We start from the raw sequence: 14,554 nt of genomic DNA, 5'->3' as shown, positions 1-14,554 counted from the left end.
GAGGGGAGGAATATGCTACTATGGTGATGGGAGGGGTGACAGGAAGACTCTGCAAATGGGAGGGGAGAGGGCGGAGCATAAGACAGTCATCAGTGACATGAGGGGAGAAGGTGAGAGTGAGAGACACTCATTGGGGACATGGGGAAGAGGGAGAGTGTGCACATTCAATCGGATGAGGAGGAAAGGCTCATTCTGCAATCGGGGGGTACGAGAGAGAGAGTGTGCGAGGGTGGGGTGCAGGGGGGTTTGTTTGGGGGGTGGGGGGGGAGGTCATTTTGGTGCTTTCTGCGCATATGCGCATTTGGGGCCTCCAAACCATAGAACCATAGGACCATAGAAAATTACAGCTCAGAAATAGGCCTTTTGGCCCTTCTTGTCTGTGCCGAACCATTTTTTGCCTAGTCCCACTGACCTGCACTTGGACCATATCCCTCCACACCCCTCTCATCCATGAACCCGTCCAAGTTTTTCTTAAATGTTAAAAGTGACCCCGCATTTACCACTTTATCCGGCAGCTCATTCCACACTCCCACCACTCTCTGCGTGAAGAAGCCCCCCCTAATATTCCCTTTAAACTTTTCTCCTTTCACCCTTAACCCATGCCCTCTGGTTTTTTTCTCCCCTAGCCTCAGCGGAAAAAGCCTGCTTTCATTCACTCTATCTATACCCATCAAAATCTTATACACCTCTATCAAATCTCCCCTCAATCTTCTACGCTCCAGGGAATAAAGTCCCAACCTAATCAATCTCTCTCTGTAACCCAGCTTCTCAAGTCCCGGCAACATCCTTGTGAACCTTCTCTGCACTCTTTCAACCTTATTTACATCCTTCCTGTAATTAGGTGACCAAAACTGTACACAATACTCTAAATTCGGCCTCACCAATGCCTTATATAACCTTACCATAACACTCCAACTTTTATACTCGATACTCCGATTTACAAAGGCCAATGTACCAAAGGCACTCTTTACCACCCTATCCACCTGTGACGTCACTTTTAGGGAATTCTGTACCTGTATTCCCAGATCCCTCTGTTCAACTGCACTCTTCAGAGTCCTACCATTTACCCTGTACGTTCTACTTTGGTTTGTCCTTCCAATGTGCCATATCTCACACTTGTCTGCGTTAAATTCCATTTGCCATTTTTTAGCCCATTTTTCTAGTTGGTCCAAATCCCTCTGCAAGCTTTGAAAACCTTCCTCACTGTCCACTACACCTCCAATCTTTGTATCATCAGCAAACTTGCTGATCCAATTTACCACATTATCATCCAGATCATTGATATAGATGACAAACAACAATGGACCCAACACCGATCCCTGAGGCACACCACTAGTCACAGGCCTCCACTCAGAGAAGCAATCCTCCACAACCACTCTCTGGCTTCTTCCATTGAGCCAGTGTCTAATCCAATTTACTACCTCCCCATGTATACCTAGCGACTGAACCTGCCTAACTAACCTCCCATGAGGGACCTTGTCAAAGGCCTTGCTGAAATCCAGGTAGACAACATCCACCGCCTTCCCTTCATCCACTTTCCTGGTAACCTCCTCGAAAAACTCTAATAGATTGGTCAAACATGACCTACCACGCACAAAGCCATGTTGACTCTCCCTAATAAGTCCCTGTCTATCCAAATATTTGTAGATCCTATCCCTTATCACACCTTCTAATAACTTGCCCACCCCGACGTCAAACTTACTGGCCGATAATTTCCCGGATTTCTTTTGGAACCTTTTTTAAACAACGGAACAACATGAGCCACCCTCCAATCATCCGGCACCTCCCCCGTGAATACTGACATTTTAAATATGTCTGCCAGGGCCCCTGCAGGTTCAACACTAGCTTCCCTCAAGGTCCGTGGGAATACCCTGTCTGGTCCTGGGGATTTATCCACTCTGATTTGCCTCAAGACAGCGAACACCTCCTCCCCTTTGATCTGTAAAGGTTCCATGACCTCCCTACCTGTTTGCCCTATTTCCGTAGAGTCCATGCCCGTTTCCTCAGTAAATACGGATGCAAAAAAACCATTTAGTATCTCCCCCATCTCTTTTGGATCCATACACAGTCTACCACTCTGGTCTTCAAGAGGACCAATTTTATCCCTCACTATCCTTTTGCTCCTAACATACCCATAGAAGCTCTTTGGATTTTCCTTCACTCTGTCTGCCAAAGCAACCTCATGTCTTGTTTTAGCCCTCCTGATTTCCCTCTTAAGTAGCTTCTTGCACTTTTTATACTCCTCGAGCATCTGATTTGTTCCTTGCTGCCTGTACATTTCATACAACTCTCTCTTCCTCTTAATCAGTGTTACAATCTCCCTCGAGAACCAAGGTTCCTTATTCCTATTTACTTTGCCTTTAATCCTGACAGGAACATACAAACTCTGCACTCTCAAAATTTCTCCTTTGAAGGCCTCCCACTTTCCATTTACATCCTTACCAGAGAACAGCCTGTGCCAATCCACACTTCCCAGATCCCTTCTCATTTCATCAAATTTGGCCTTTTTCCAGTTCAGAACTTCAACCCGAGGACCAGATCCATGATCAGGTTGAAACTAATGGCATTATGATCACTGGATCCAAAGTGTTCCCTCACACTCACATCCATCACCTGCCCTAACTCATTTCCCAATAGGAGATCCAATATCGCATCCTCTCTAGTTGGCACCTCTATATACTGATGTAGAAAATTCTCCTGAACACATTTTACAAACTCTATCCCGTCTAAACCTTTAACAGTATGCGAGTCCCAATCTATATGTGGAAAATTAAAATCCCCTACTATCACAACTTTGTGTTTCTTGCAGTTGTCAGCTGTCTCTCCGCTGATTTGCTCCTCCAATTCTCGCTGACTATTGGGTGGTCTATAATACAACCCCATTAATGTGGTCATACCTTCCCTGTTTCTCAGCTCCACCCATAGGGCCTCTGTAGACAAGCTCCCTAATCTATCCTGCCTGAGTACCGCTGTAACATTTTCCCTGACCAACAATGCCACCCCCCCACCTTTTATCCCTCTGCCTCTATCCCGCCTGAAACATTGGAACCCTGGAACATTGAGCTGCCAGTCCTGCCCCTCCTGTAGCCAAGTTTCCCTAATGGCTATAATGTCATATTTCCATGTGTCTATCCATGCCTTCAGCTCATCTGCCTTCCCCACAATACTCCTGGCATTGTAATAGACACACCTCAAAAGATTATCGAACTAAGCTGTCTTTTTACCCCTGCTCCACTATCTGCTCTGGCACTCTGGTTCCCATCCCCCTGCAAATCTAGTTTAAACGCTCCCCAATAACACTAGCAAATCTCCCTGCAAGTATATTGGTCCCCTTGTAGTTTAGGTGTAACCCATCTCTCTTGTACAGGTCCCACCTGCCCCAGAAGAGGTCCCAATGATCCAAGAATTGGAAACCCTGCCCCCTGCACCAGTCCCTCAGCCACGTGTTCATCCGCCCAAGCATTCTACTCCTGCCCTCACTGGCATGTGGCTCAGGTCGCAATCCTGAGATTACTACCCTCGGGGTCCTGCTTTTTAACTTCCTTCCAAGCTCTTTGTACTCACTCTTTAGGACCTCCTCACTCTTCCTTCCTACGTCATTTGTACCGATATGTACCACGACATCTGGCTGATCACCCTCCCACTTTAGAACGCTGTGCACGTGATCGCTGACCTTGGCACCTGGGAGGCAACAAACCATGCGGGAGTCTCTGTCCCGACCACAGAACCTCCTGTCCGTACCTCTGACCATTGAGTCCCAACCGAGACCAACCGAGTTGCCGGCTTCTGGATGATTTAAGCCATGTCCCCTCCCCCGACAGGCGAGAGATGGTTTTTACTGTTTTTTTCCTAAGTGCATTTGGACTCGCCAAATAAATAGATCAGAAACAGTGTCCTGAGATGAATAGGTTAGAGGGATTAATGGGTAAATATGTAGGGATATGGGGGTAGGGCCTGTGTGGGATTGTGGTCGGTGCAGACTCGATGGGCCAAATGGCCTCTTTCTGCACTGTCGGGTTTCTATGATTCTATGATTCATCTGCAGTAATTTGCATTTATTATGGTAAAGTTTGAAAATGGTTCAAAAAAACATATTTTCACATCTAATGGATGTCATAGTTGATGGGGTCATGGTCACCGTGTTAAACAATGTGTAATTATCCAAGCTGAACTGATGTGTTTGACATAAATGGAGTGGCTGCCAAGGAAAGAGCTTTCAACCAAAAAGTTCAATGAGTTTCTGCAAAAGAATCACCATCCTACAAACCCTTGGCCTTAGCTTAGTTCTCAGTCAGTTTATTGGTTGCAATGAGCAGGCAATGATCACGAGTGATTTAAATCATGGCCTGCAATGGCCAGTCAGTGAGCTCAGGCCACTAGGTAAGCTATCAGCAGGGCAATTTGAGATCCTCTGCTCCTTGACATTTAATCACTTGATTGTAAATTTTTAATTAGAGGAATTACTATTACCGGTGATAATTGCTTCTAGGAGTAAAGTACAGAAGGTAACCCTGCCAGGTAAAACATCAAGAATTTGTATTTATATGGCATCATTAATGCTGTAAAATGTCCCATTGTATTTCATACAGTCTCAGAAATAATTTGACAGCGAGACATATAAGGAGCGATGAGGCATGTAACAAGCAGCTTGGTCAAAGAGGTCAATTTTGAGGGCCAGCATAATGGAAGAGGGAGGATGAGACATAGAGAGGAATTTCAGAGGTTGGGGTTTAAACTGGTGAATGTACAGCTGTCAATAATCAATAATCAAACCACAAACTATTATTGCAGGCTACAACAAAATCTACTCATTGTCAATATGATCTGAAAAAGCCCTAAAACATTCAAATTCACTGATATCAGCAGAATAACATTGTTGGTGTTTATGAGACCTGGCCAATTCCACCTTAAGTATATTTTCCATTTTTACTTCATTGTACCCCTCTGTAGTGAATTTTCTCTGCCCACCTGCTAAACATTATATAAACATTTTGCCCGAAATTGTCAATTCAGCTTTGGTCTTATGCTAGAACTGAGACTCATCAACGATATGGAAAATGTAATTATCTACTTACAGTGATAATGATTAGAGTCATAGAGTCATAGAGGTTTACAGCATGGAAACAGGCCCTTCGGCCCAACTTGTCCATGCCACCCCTTTTTTTAATCCCTAAGGTAGTGCCATTTGCCCGCGTTTGGCCCATATCCCTCTATCCCCCGATAGAAGTCTCCAAGATTATGAGAGGCATGGACAGAGTGGATAGTCAGAAGTTTTTTTCCAGGGTGGAAGAGTCAATTACTAGGGGGCATAGGTTTAAGGTGCAAGGGGCAAGGTTTAAAGGAGATGTGCAAGGCAGATTTTTTACACAGAGAGTAGTGGGTGCCTGGAACTCATTGCTGGGGGAGGTAGTGGAAGCGGATATGGTAGTGACTTTTAAGGGGCATCTTGACAAGTACATGAATAGGATGGGAATAGAGGGATATGGATCCCGGAAGGGTAAGGGGTTTTAGTTAAGTTGGGTAGCATGGTCGGTGCAGGCTTGGAGGGCTGAAGGGCCTGTTCCCGTGCTATAATTTTCTTTGTCTTTGTTCTTTGCATATGCATTTACCCATGTAACTGTCTAAACGCTTTTTAAAAGACAAAATTGTACCTGCCTCTACTACTACCTCTGGCAGCTTGTTCCAGACACTCACCACCCTCTGTGTGAAAACATTGCCCCTCTGGACACTTTTGTACCTCCCCCCTCTCACCTTAAACCTATGCCCTCTAGTTTTAGACTTCCCTACCTTTGAGAAATGATGTTGACTGGCTGATCTATGCCCCTCATTATTTTATAGACCTCTATAAGGTCACCCCTCAGCCTCCTACGTTCCAGAGAAAAAAGTCCCAGTCTATCCAGCCTCTCCTTATAACTCAAGTCCCGGTAGCATCCTAGTAAATCTTTTCTGCATTCTTTCTAGTTGAATAATATCCTTTCTATAATAGGGTGACCAGAGCTGTACACAGTATTCCAACTGTGGCCTTACCATTGTCTCGTACAACTTCAGCAAGACGTCCCAACACCTATATTCTATGTTCTGACCAATGAAACCAAGCATGCTGAATGCTTTCTTCACCATTCTGTTCACCTGTGACTCCACTTTCAAGGAGCGATGAACCTGTACCCCTAGATTCCTTTGTTCTATAACTCTCCCCAAGGCCCTACCATTAACTGAGTAAATCCTGCCCTGGTTCGATCGACCAAAATGCATCACCTCGCATTTATTTAAATTAAACTCCATCTGCCATTCGTCAGCCCACTGGCCCAATTGATCAAGATCCTGTTGCAATCCTAGATAATCTTCTTCACTGTCCACTATGCCACCAATCTTGGTATCATCGGCAAACTTACTAATCATGCCTACTAAATTTTCATCCACATCATTAATATAAATGACAAATAACAGTGGACCCAGCACCGATCCTTGAGACACACCACTGGTCACAGGGCTCCAATTTGAAAAATCTGTCATCAAGCCAATTTTGTATCCATTTGGCTACCTTACCAGTGACTACCTCACCATTGTTCAAATTTAAAGGAGTGGAATCACTAAAAAGTTGTATACTAGGGAAAATATTGTATCTGTCTTGGTTCATAGGAGGGGAAAAGCACTAAGCAAAAATAAAAGGACAGCCAACTTGTTGAGACAGATAATGAAATATATGGGCAAAGGATAGAGAAACAGCACCCAGCCAGGACAAGACAGATGTGATGAGACACTTGGCAGAGGGTAGATGTCTGCTGGATGTTTGCCCTCAGCCAATCCGTAATATAATCACAGCACTGCCAAAAACAGCTGCCTCATCATTTATGACTCTGCTCATTTCAGTCTAGCACTTGCGGTGCCAGTCATACATAAGAGAGGAGCACTGGTTAGCACTGAATGCATTTCTCACCTGATGTCCTTCCTCCTTCAGTCTTTGCAATACTTTGCAGAATCCTTTCATTGTTGGCTGTCCCATGCCATACACTGGATAACCAAGGTGAGTCTGGTGAAAGTTTGGTGCCCCATAATTACTCATGGTAAGAAGGGCATCAACTTTCTTGTTGAGATCTTTGACCATGAAATATTTCCCCTGTAAGCAAATACAATAAAATATTGTATCACCCAACACACACCAACTATTGGAGAGTTTTGCAAATAGTTCACTAATAAATTGATGCACAGAAGGATTTTTATCTTCTTTATAACTCTGGGACAATCAAAGATGGAGTTCAACTTCTGCATTTCCAATTGTACATTTAATGTGCTAATAAACTCAATGGGAAAGTATCATGTGAAACTTATTTAAGTTGCCGGATCATTGATACGGATGCCATCATCTCACGTGAGAATACCATCCTCACGGTACACGGTACATACACTTGCAACTCGGCCAACGTTGTCTACCTGATACGCTGCAGGAATGGATGTCCCGAGGCATGGTACATTGGGGAGGCTATGCAGACGCTACGACAACGGATGAATGAACACCGCTCGACAATCACCAGGCAAGAGTGTTCTCTTCATGTTGGGGAACACTTCAGCGGTCACGGGCATTCAGCCTCTGATCTTTGGGTAAGCGTTCTCCAAGGCGGCCTTCATGACACACGACAGCGCAGAGTCGCTGAGCAGAGACTGATAGCCAAGTTCTGCACACATGAGGACGGCCTCAACTGGGATCTTGGGTTCATGTCACACTATCTGTAACCCCCACGACTTGCCTGGGCTTGCACAATTTCACTAACTGTCCTGGCTGGAGACAATACACATCTCTTTAACCTGTGCTTTAACCTCTCCACTCACATTGTCTACCTTTAAGACTTGATTACCTGTAAAGATTCGCATTCCAACCAGTATTTTGTAAATTGAGTTTGTGTCTTTATATGCCCTGTTTGTGAACTGAAATCCCGCTCACCTGATGAAGGAGCAGCGCTCCGAAAGCTAGTGGCTTTTGCTACCAAATAAATCTGTTGGACTTTAACCTGGTGTTGTGAGACTTCTTACTGTATTTACCCCAGTCCAACGCCGGCATCTCCACATCACAAACTTATTTAAGGCATCTTTGGAAGTGGCTGAATACCAATAGTGATGCTTGCCACTGTAAATTCTACAGTTTAATCTCCTCCAGCTGGGAATTTTAGCTTGTGTAAAACTTGTTCTAGGATTCTGCTGCCAGGATTGTTGGATGTTATTTCGTAAGCACAGTGGCTTGCTCACAAGCCCTCTCTCTGAATCCAAACGCCGCAAACATTCGTATCAGAGCCCAACTCCCTAGCTGCAGTGTTGAAGACAGAGTGGATAGGAATTAAGTGCAAAGCTACACCTCATGGATAAAGAGTTTTAAAACGTAGAAGGAAAAGCATAATGGTTGGAAATCCAAAATAAGAGCAGAAAATGAAACAGAAGAATAGGTCAACATTTCAGGTTTAAGCCTTCGGTAGAATTGGCAGGAAGAGAAAGGAACCTTTGTAAGGGAGACATTGTGGGATTTGGTGAAGGAAACAATGGAAGAGGAAACAACAGCAGGTAGAGGAGGAAGAAAGGAAATCACATGGACCAACTGCAACTGGACAGAGCAAGAGGCATCATATAGTGAAGCTTTACCTCAGCTATAAGGAACTTTCCCACTCCCATCATGGACCCACCATCCCTTACAAAACATCCACTTCCCATTCTCCATTACAAAGTTCACTTGGTCTACATTACTCAATAAGGACAAACAGAATAACCTTCACATAACAGATTTATCCAGCAATACATCAATAATACAAAAAAACTGATTACGTTTCAAATTTCCTTAGTGTCTATCCTGTGGATAAAAATAAACAAAGAACAAAGAACAGTACAGCACAGGAAACAGGCCCTTCGGCCCTCCAACCCTGTGCCGCTCCTTGGTCCAACTAGACCAATCGTTTGTATCCCTCCATTCCCAGGCTGCTCATGTGACTATCCAGGTAAGTCTTAAACGATGTCAGCGTGCCTGCCTCCACCACCCTACTTGGCAGCGAATTCCAGGCCCCCACCACCCTCTGTGTAAAAAACATCCCTCTAATATCTGAGTTATACTTCGCCCCTCTCACCTTGAGCCCGTGACCCCTCGTGTACGTCACTTCTGATCTGGGAAAAAGCTTCCCACCGTTCACCCTATCTATCCCCTTCATAATCTTGTACACCTCTATTAGATCTCCCCTCATTCTCCGTCTTTTCAGGGAGAACAACCCCAGTTTACCCAATCTCTCCTCATAGCTAAGACCCTCCATACCAGGCAACATCCTGGTAAACCTTCTCTGCACTCTCTCTAACGCCTCCACGTCCTTCTGGTAGTGCGGCGACCAGAATTGGACGCAGTACTCCAAATGTGGCCTAACCAGCCACAGTGTATAAGGATGCCCTTATCTGGTCTATTGATCCTGCACAGTTCTATCCCAATGACTGCAGCATGGGCTGGTAGATGGTTGCTGACCATCAAAGAAGTTAGGCTTCAGACTGCACCAATTCAGCAGAGGCAGGAGCAGCCAGGGCTGGTAGGCTGGCTGAGAGGCATCAGCAAGTGCTTTGATAGAGTGGCATTGGTGAGAGCATGAATGCTGTCATCCTGAGAGAGTCATGATGTGGAGATGCCGGCGTTGGACTGGGGTGAACACAGTAAGAGTTTTAACAACACCAGGTTAAAGTCCAACAGGTATATTTGGTAGCAAATAGGGATGTCAGAAGTTACAGAGGGACATAGGTAGGATGCAAGACTGGGCGGACAAGTGGCAGATGGACTTCAACCCAGATAAATGCGTCGTGGTCCATTTTGGTAGGTCAAATGGGATGAAGGAGTACAATATAAAGGGAAAGACTCTTAGTACTGTAGAGGATCAGAAGGACCTTGGGGTCCGGGTCCATTGGACTCTAAAATCGGCCCCGCAGGTGGAGGGGGTGGTTAAGAAGGCGTATGGTGTGCTGGCCTTTATCAATCGAGGGATTGAGTTTAGGAGTCCGGGAATAATGATGCAGCTATATAAGACCCTCGTCAGACCCCACTTGGAGTACTGTGCTCAGTTCTGGTCGCCTCACTATAGGAAGGATGTGGAAAAGATTGAAAGGGTGCAGAGGAGATTTACAAGGATGTTGCCTGGATTGAGTGGCATGCCTTATGAGGATAGGCTGAGGGAGCTCGGTCTTTTCTCCTTGGAGAGACGGAGGATGAGAGGAGATCTAATAGAGGTATATAAGATGTTGAGAGGCATAGATCGGGTGGACTCTCAGAGGCTTTTTCCCAGGGTGGAAATGTCTGCTACGAGAGGACACAGGTTTAAGGTGCTGGGGGGTAGGTACTGGGGAGATGTTAGGGGTAAGTTTTTCAAACAGAGGGTGGTGGGCGAGTGGAATCGTTTGCCGTCAGTGGTGGTGGAGGCGAACTCAATAGGGACTTTTAAGAAACTCCTGGATGAGTACATGGAGCTTAATAGGATGGAGGGTTATAGGTAGGTCTAGAAGGTAGGGACGTGTTCGGCACAACTTGTGGGCCGAAGGGCCTGTTTGTGCTGTAGTTTTTCTATGTTTCTATGTTTCAAATATTTGCTACCAAATAAACCTGTTGGACTTTAACCTGGTGTTGTTAAAACTCATCCTGAGAGAGGACAGTGTGCTCTGCCAAACAACTGCTATCCCTTGAGACAGCATGTCAGCAGTTCTCAATCTGAGCAGCATAGGTTGCTGGACTGCTGTGAGAGCCTGCATGCCTTGGTGAGCAATGAGATCAGCATCCATAATGGCAGCAGACTGAATGGTAGCAACCTGACCCTAAAAGGCAGCCAGGGATTTTATGGCCTCTGTCTGAGCTTCCATTGCAACACAAAGATATCGGGGGTCTCCATCTGCGCTGCAGTGAAAGAAGCCTGCAGGGGCTTCATCATGGATCAGCCTGGCAGTACTGCCATTGCCCATTGCTTCCATGATGGTAAGAATGGCACCCAAACATTGTGCCATTCTGATGCCAAACTCAGGGCCTGCTTCACTTTGTAAACGCTTCCATCTGGGCTTTCCCCTATTTCTAACACTGGCGCTTCTTCAAAAGCTGGGGCAGTGGGGCTAAAATTGTAAGTACACTTTTCAAGAATCTACGTTTACCATTCCTTGGAATGATTTTAATTGAGACACATTTTTAGGCTAAAGTACTTCCTTTATGGCTTTAACTTTATCCTCCAAAGGATCATAGAATCATAGAACCCTACAGTGCAGAAAGAGGCCATTCGGCCCATCGAGTCTGCACCGACCACAATCCCACCCATGCCCTACCCCCATATCCCTATATATTTTATCCACTAATCCCTCTAACCTACGCATCTCAGGAAATGAAGGGGCAATTTTATCATGGCCAATCAACCTAACCCGCACATCTTTGGACTGTGGGAGGAAACCGGAGCACCCGGAGGAAACCCACGCAGACACGAGGAGAATGTGCAAACTCCACACAGACAGTGACCCGAACCGGGAATTGAATCCAGGTCCCTGGAGCTGTGAAGCAGCAGTGCTAACCACTGTGCTACCGTGCCGCCCCTAATGATGTAAACCTTTAGCATTTATCCTGAAGACCAAGTATGTAACTTCAAAAGTATGTAACTTCAAAACTGGCTCGGTCAAAGAAGACAGAGGGTAGCAGTGGAAGGGTGCATTTCTGAATGGAGGGCTGTGACAAGTGGTGTTCCTCAGGGATCAGTGCTGGGACATTTGCTGTTTGTAATATATATAAATGATTTGGAGGAAAATGTAACTGGATTGATTAGTAAGTTTGCGGACGACACAAAGGTTGGTGGATTTGCGGATAGCGATGAGGACCATCAGAGGATACAGCAGTATATAGATCAGTTGGAGACTTGGGCGGAGAGATGGCAGATGGAGTTTAATCCGGACAAATGTGAAGATCTAATACAGATAGGAAATATACAGTAAATGGCAGAACCCTTCAGAGTATTGATAGGCAAAGGGATCTGGGTATATGGGTACACAGGTCACTGAAAGTGGCAATGCAGGTGGAGAAGGTAGTCAAGAAGGCATACGGCATGCTTGCCTTCATTGGCCGGGGTATTGAGTTTAAAAATTGGCAAGTCATGTTGACGCTGTATAGAACTTTAGTGAGGCCGCACTTGGAAGATAGTGTTCAATTCTGGTCGCCACACTACCAGAAGGATGTGGAGGCTTTGGAGAGGGTACAGAAAAGATTTACCAGGATGTTGCCTGGTATGGAGGGCATTAGCTATGAGGAGAGGTTGGAGAAACTTGGTTTGTTCTCACTGGAGCGATGGAGGTTGAGGGGAGACCTGATAGAAGTCTACAAGATTATGAGAAGCATGGACAGAGTGGATAGTCAGAAGCTTTTTCCCAGGGTGGAAGAGTCAATTACTCGGGGGCATAGGTTTAAGGTGCGAGGGGCAAGTTTTAAAAGAGATATACGAAGCAGATGTTTTACACAGAGTGGTGGGTGCCTGGAAACCGTTGCCGGGGGAGGTAGTGGAAGCGGATACGGTAGTGACTTTAAGGGGCGTCTTGACAAGTACATGAATGAGATGGGAATAGAGGGGATATGGTCCCCGGAAGCGTAGGGGGTTTTAGTTAAGTCAGGCAGCATGGTCGGTGCAGGCTTGGAGGGCCGAAGGGCCTGTTCCTGTGCTGTAATTTTTTTTGTTCTTTGTTCTTTGTTGTTCATCCGCTTGAAAAGTTCATTTCTCTCATTTCAGATGAACTCCTGCTCCCTTAAATTTTCTTAAAACTTCTTCTAAGTTTGACCCGTGTTCCCAAGGTGAAGCTCCCATAATCAGGACAGGGGGAGGTTTAACCCAGATATCAGACGGACATATTTTACACAGAGGGTGGTGGGGGCCTGGAATGCGCTGCCAGGCAAGGTGGTGGAGGCGGACACACTGGGAACGTTTAAGACTTATCTAGACAGCCATATGAACGGAGTGGGAATGGAGGGATACAAAAGAATGGTCTAGTTTGGACCAGGGAGCGGCGCGGGCTTGGAGGGCCGAAGGGCCTGTTCCTGTGCTGTATTGTTCTTTGTTCTTTGTCTAGTTACACCACTATGTTAGGTATATCTTGTAATAAACTTTCCATCATACGTTGGAAAATGGCACAAGATGAGACTCCAAAAGGTAATTGTGTGTACTGGTGTAGTCCTTTATGGGTGTTGATAGTAACTATCTTCTGAGAATCCTCATCCATCTGGTAGATTTAATATTTCCCAACCAATTTAGTTTAATCTGTTTCAACCAATTCTGACACATTAGGCAGGGTCTATGACCCTCAATTACTAGAACAGGTTGTCGAGCTGTTTGGTTTCTATAGGATAAAGTAACTACTGCTGACCCTATTGTCTTCAATGTCTCTCCTGTATAAGGAGACAAAATGGCTCCTGAATCACTCAATCTCAATTGTTGAAGGCCTATTTGCTGGTAACAAAATGTCTATTCCCCTGTGACTGAGTTCCCCTGGCTCCTGAGTTGACCTCCTTTTTAAGAGATTTATCATCGGAGTTATCTCTATAGGAGGCACTTTGTTTAGCTGGACCTGGTTTCAGGTATACAAATGGGGCCCTTGTCGGGCTCTTCATCTAGATTTTTTAATGGAGTTGCACTAAGTGTTATTTTTATTGCATGTTCTGAGCTGACTGCTTCACTTTACACCATGCTCGCAAAGACCCTTCTGATTATCTTGGAAACATACATAATTTCTGCACCGGTTAGTTTCTTGGGAATACTCTCTTCCAAGAGTCTGTTCAGCCAAGTGTCTCCCTCTTGTGGTGGATGAGGTACAGCTGAATCGTGTGAGGCCAACAATTATGTCAAGTTCATTCCTGAGGACACCCTTTTCCCTCAGTCACGAGAGGTGCAGAGTTGACAGCCTTCCATGACCCACAGAAATCTACTGTTCCAGTCAAGCATTCCTTCTAGGCAGCTTCTCCCCTTTGTCCTCACCCTGCTGCTTGAGTGTGAGTTCCAATCACACTGCAGCCATCCTCCCCTTCAGGCCGCATAAAAGGAGATGCAGCCCATTCCTGAATCCCCCATTCTTCCCAAACAGCCCAGTCTCTTATGGAACCCCACCCAGGAATCTCACAGTCATCCCCAGTGCTCAGCCTCTTGTTTTCGACTCCTCCCATTCCATTGCCAGTTCCCACTAAGGAAGGAGGCTGCCTCAGCTGCAATATGGACAGGAACCCACTAAGGAGGACACGGAAAGCGCTGCCTGCATACCAGCCTTCACAGCCCCCTTAGAGCAAGAGGCACCCGAAATGAAGAGAAGGCAAGGCCTGTAAGTGACCCCTCTCCCCGAGATGGTGATTCTGTGACCCCCCACCCCCAGTCCAGAGTTGAACTTATTTATATTCTATGCTCAGTTCTGGTCGCCTCATTACAGGAAGGATGTGGAAAAGATTGAAAGGGTGCAGAGGAGATTTACAAGGATGTTGCCTGGATTGAGTGGCATGCCTTATGAGGCTAGGCTGAGGGAGCTCGGTCTTTTCTCCTTGGAGAGACGCAGG

General features: G+C 45.7%; 1 protein-coding gene across 1 annotated transcript in view; it reads right to left on the bottom strand.

The window, feature by feature from the left end:
• LOC144494647 (paladin-like) overlaps window positions 1–14,554 on the bottom strand; it is a 240,313-nt gene that overhangs the window by 212,720 nt on the left and 13,039 nt on the right. Inside the window, exon 3 of the mRNA XM_078213851.1 lies at window positions 6,938–7,117. Coding sequence (XP_078069977.1) covers window positions 6,938–7,117 — 180 coding nt within the window. The remainder of the gene's footprint in view (window positions 1–6,937; window positions 7,118–14,554) is intronic.

This window comes from Mustelus asterias, chromosome 6 (assembly GCF_964213995.1).
Source record: "Mustelus asterias chromosome 6, sMusAst1.hap1.1, whole genome shotgun sequence".
NCBI classification, from domain to species: domain Eukaryota; kingdom Metazoa; phylum Chordata; class Chondrichthyes; order Carcharhiniformes; family Triakidae; genus Mustelus; species Mustelus asterias.
The sequence above is the reverse complement of the archived record's forward strand: the minus strand, read 5'-3'. Positions and strand labels throughout refer to the sequence as shown.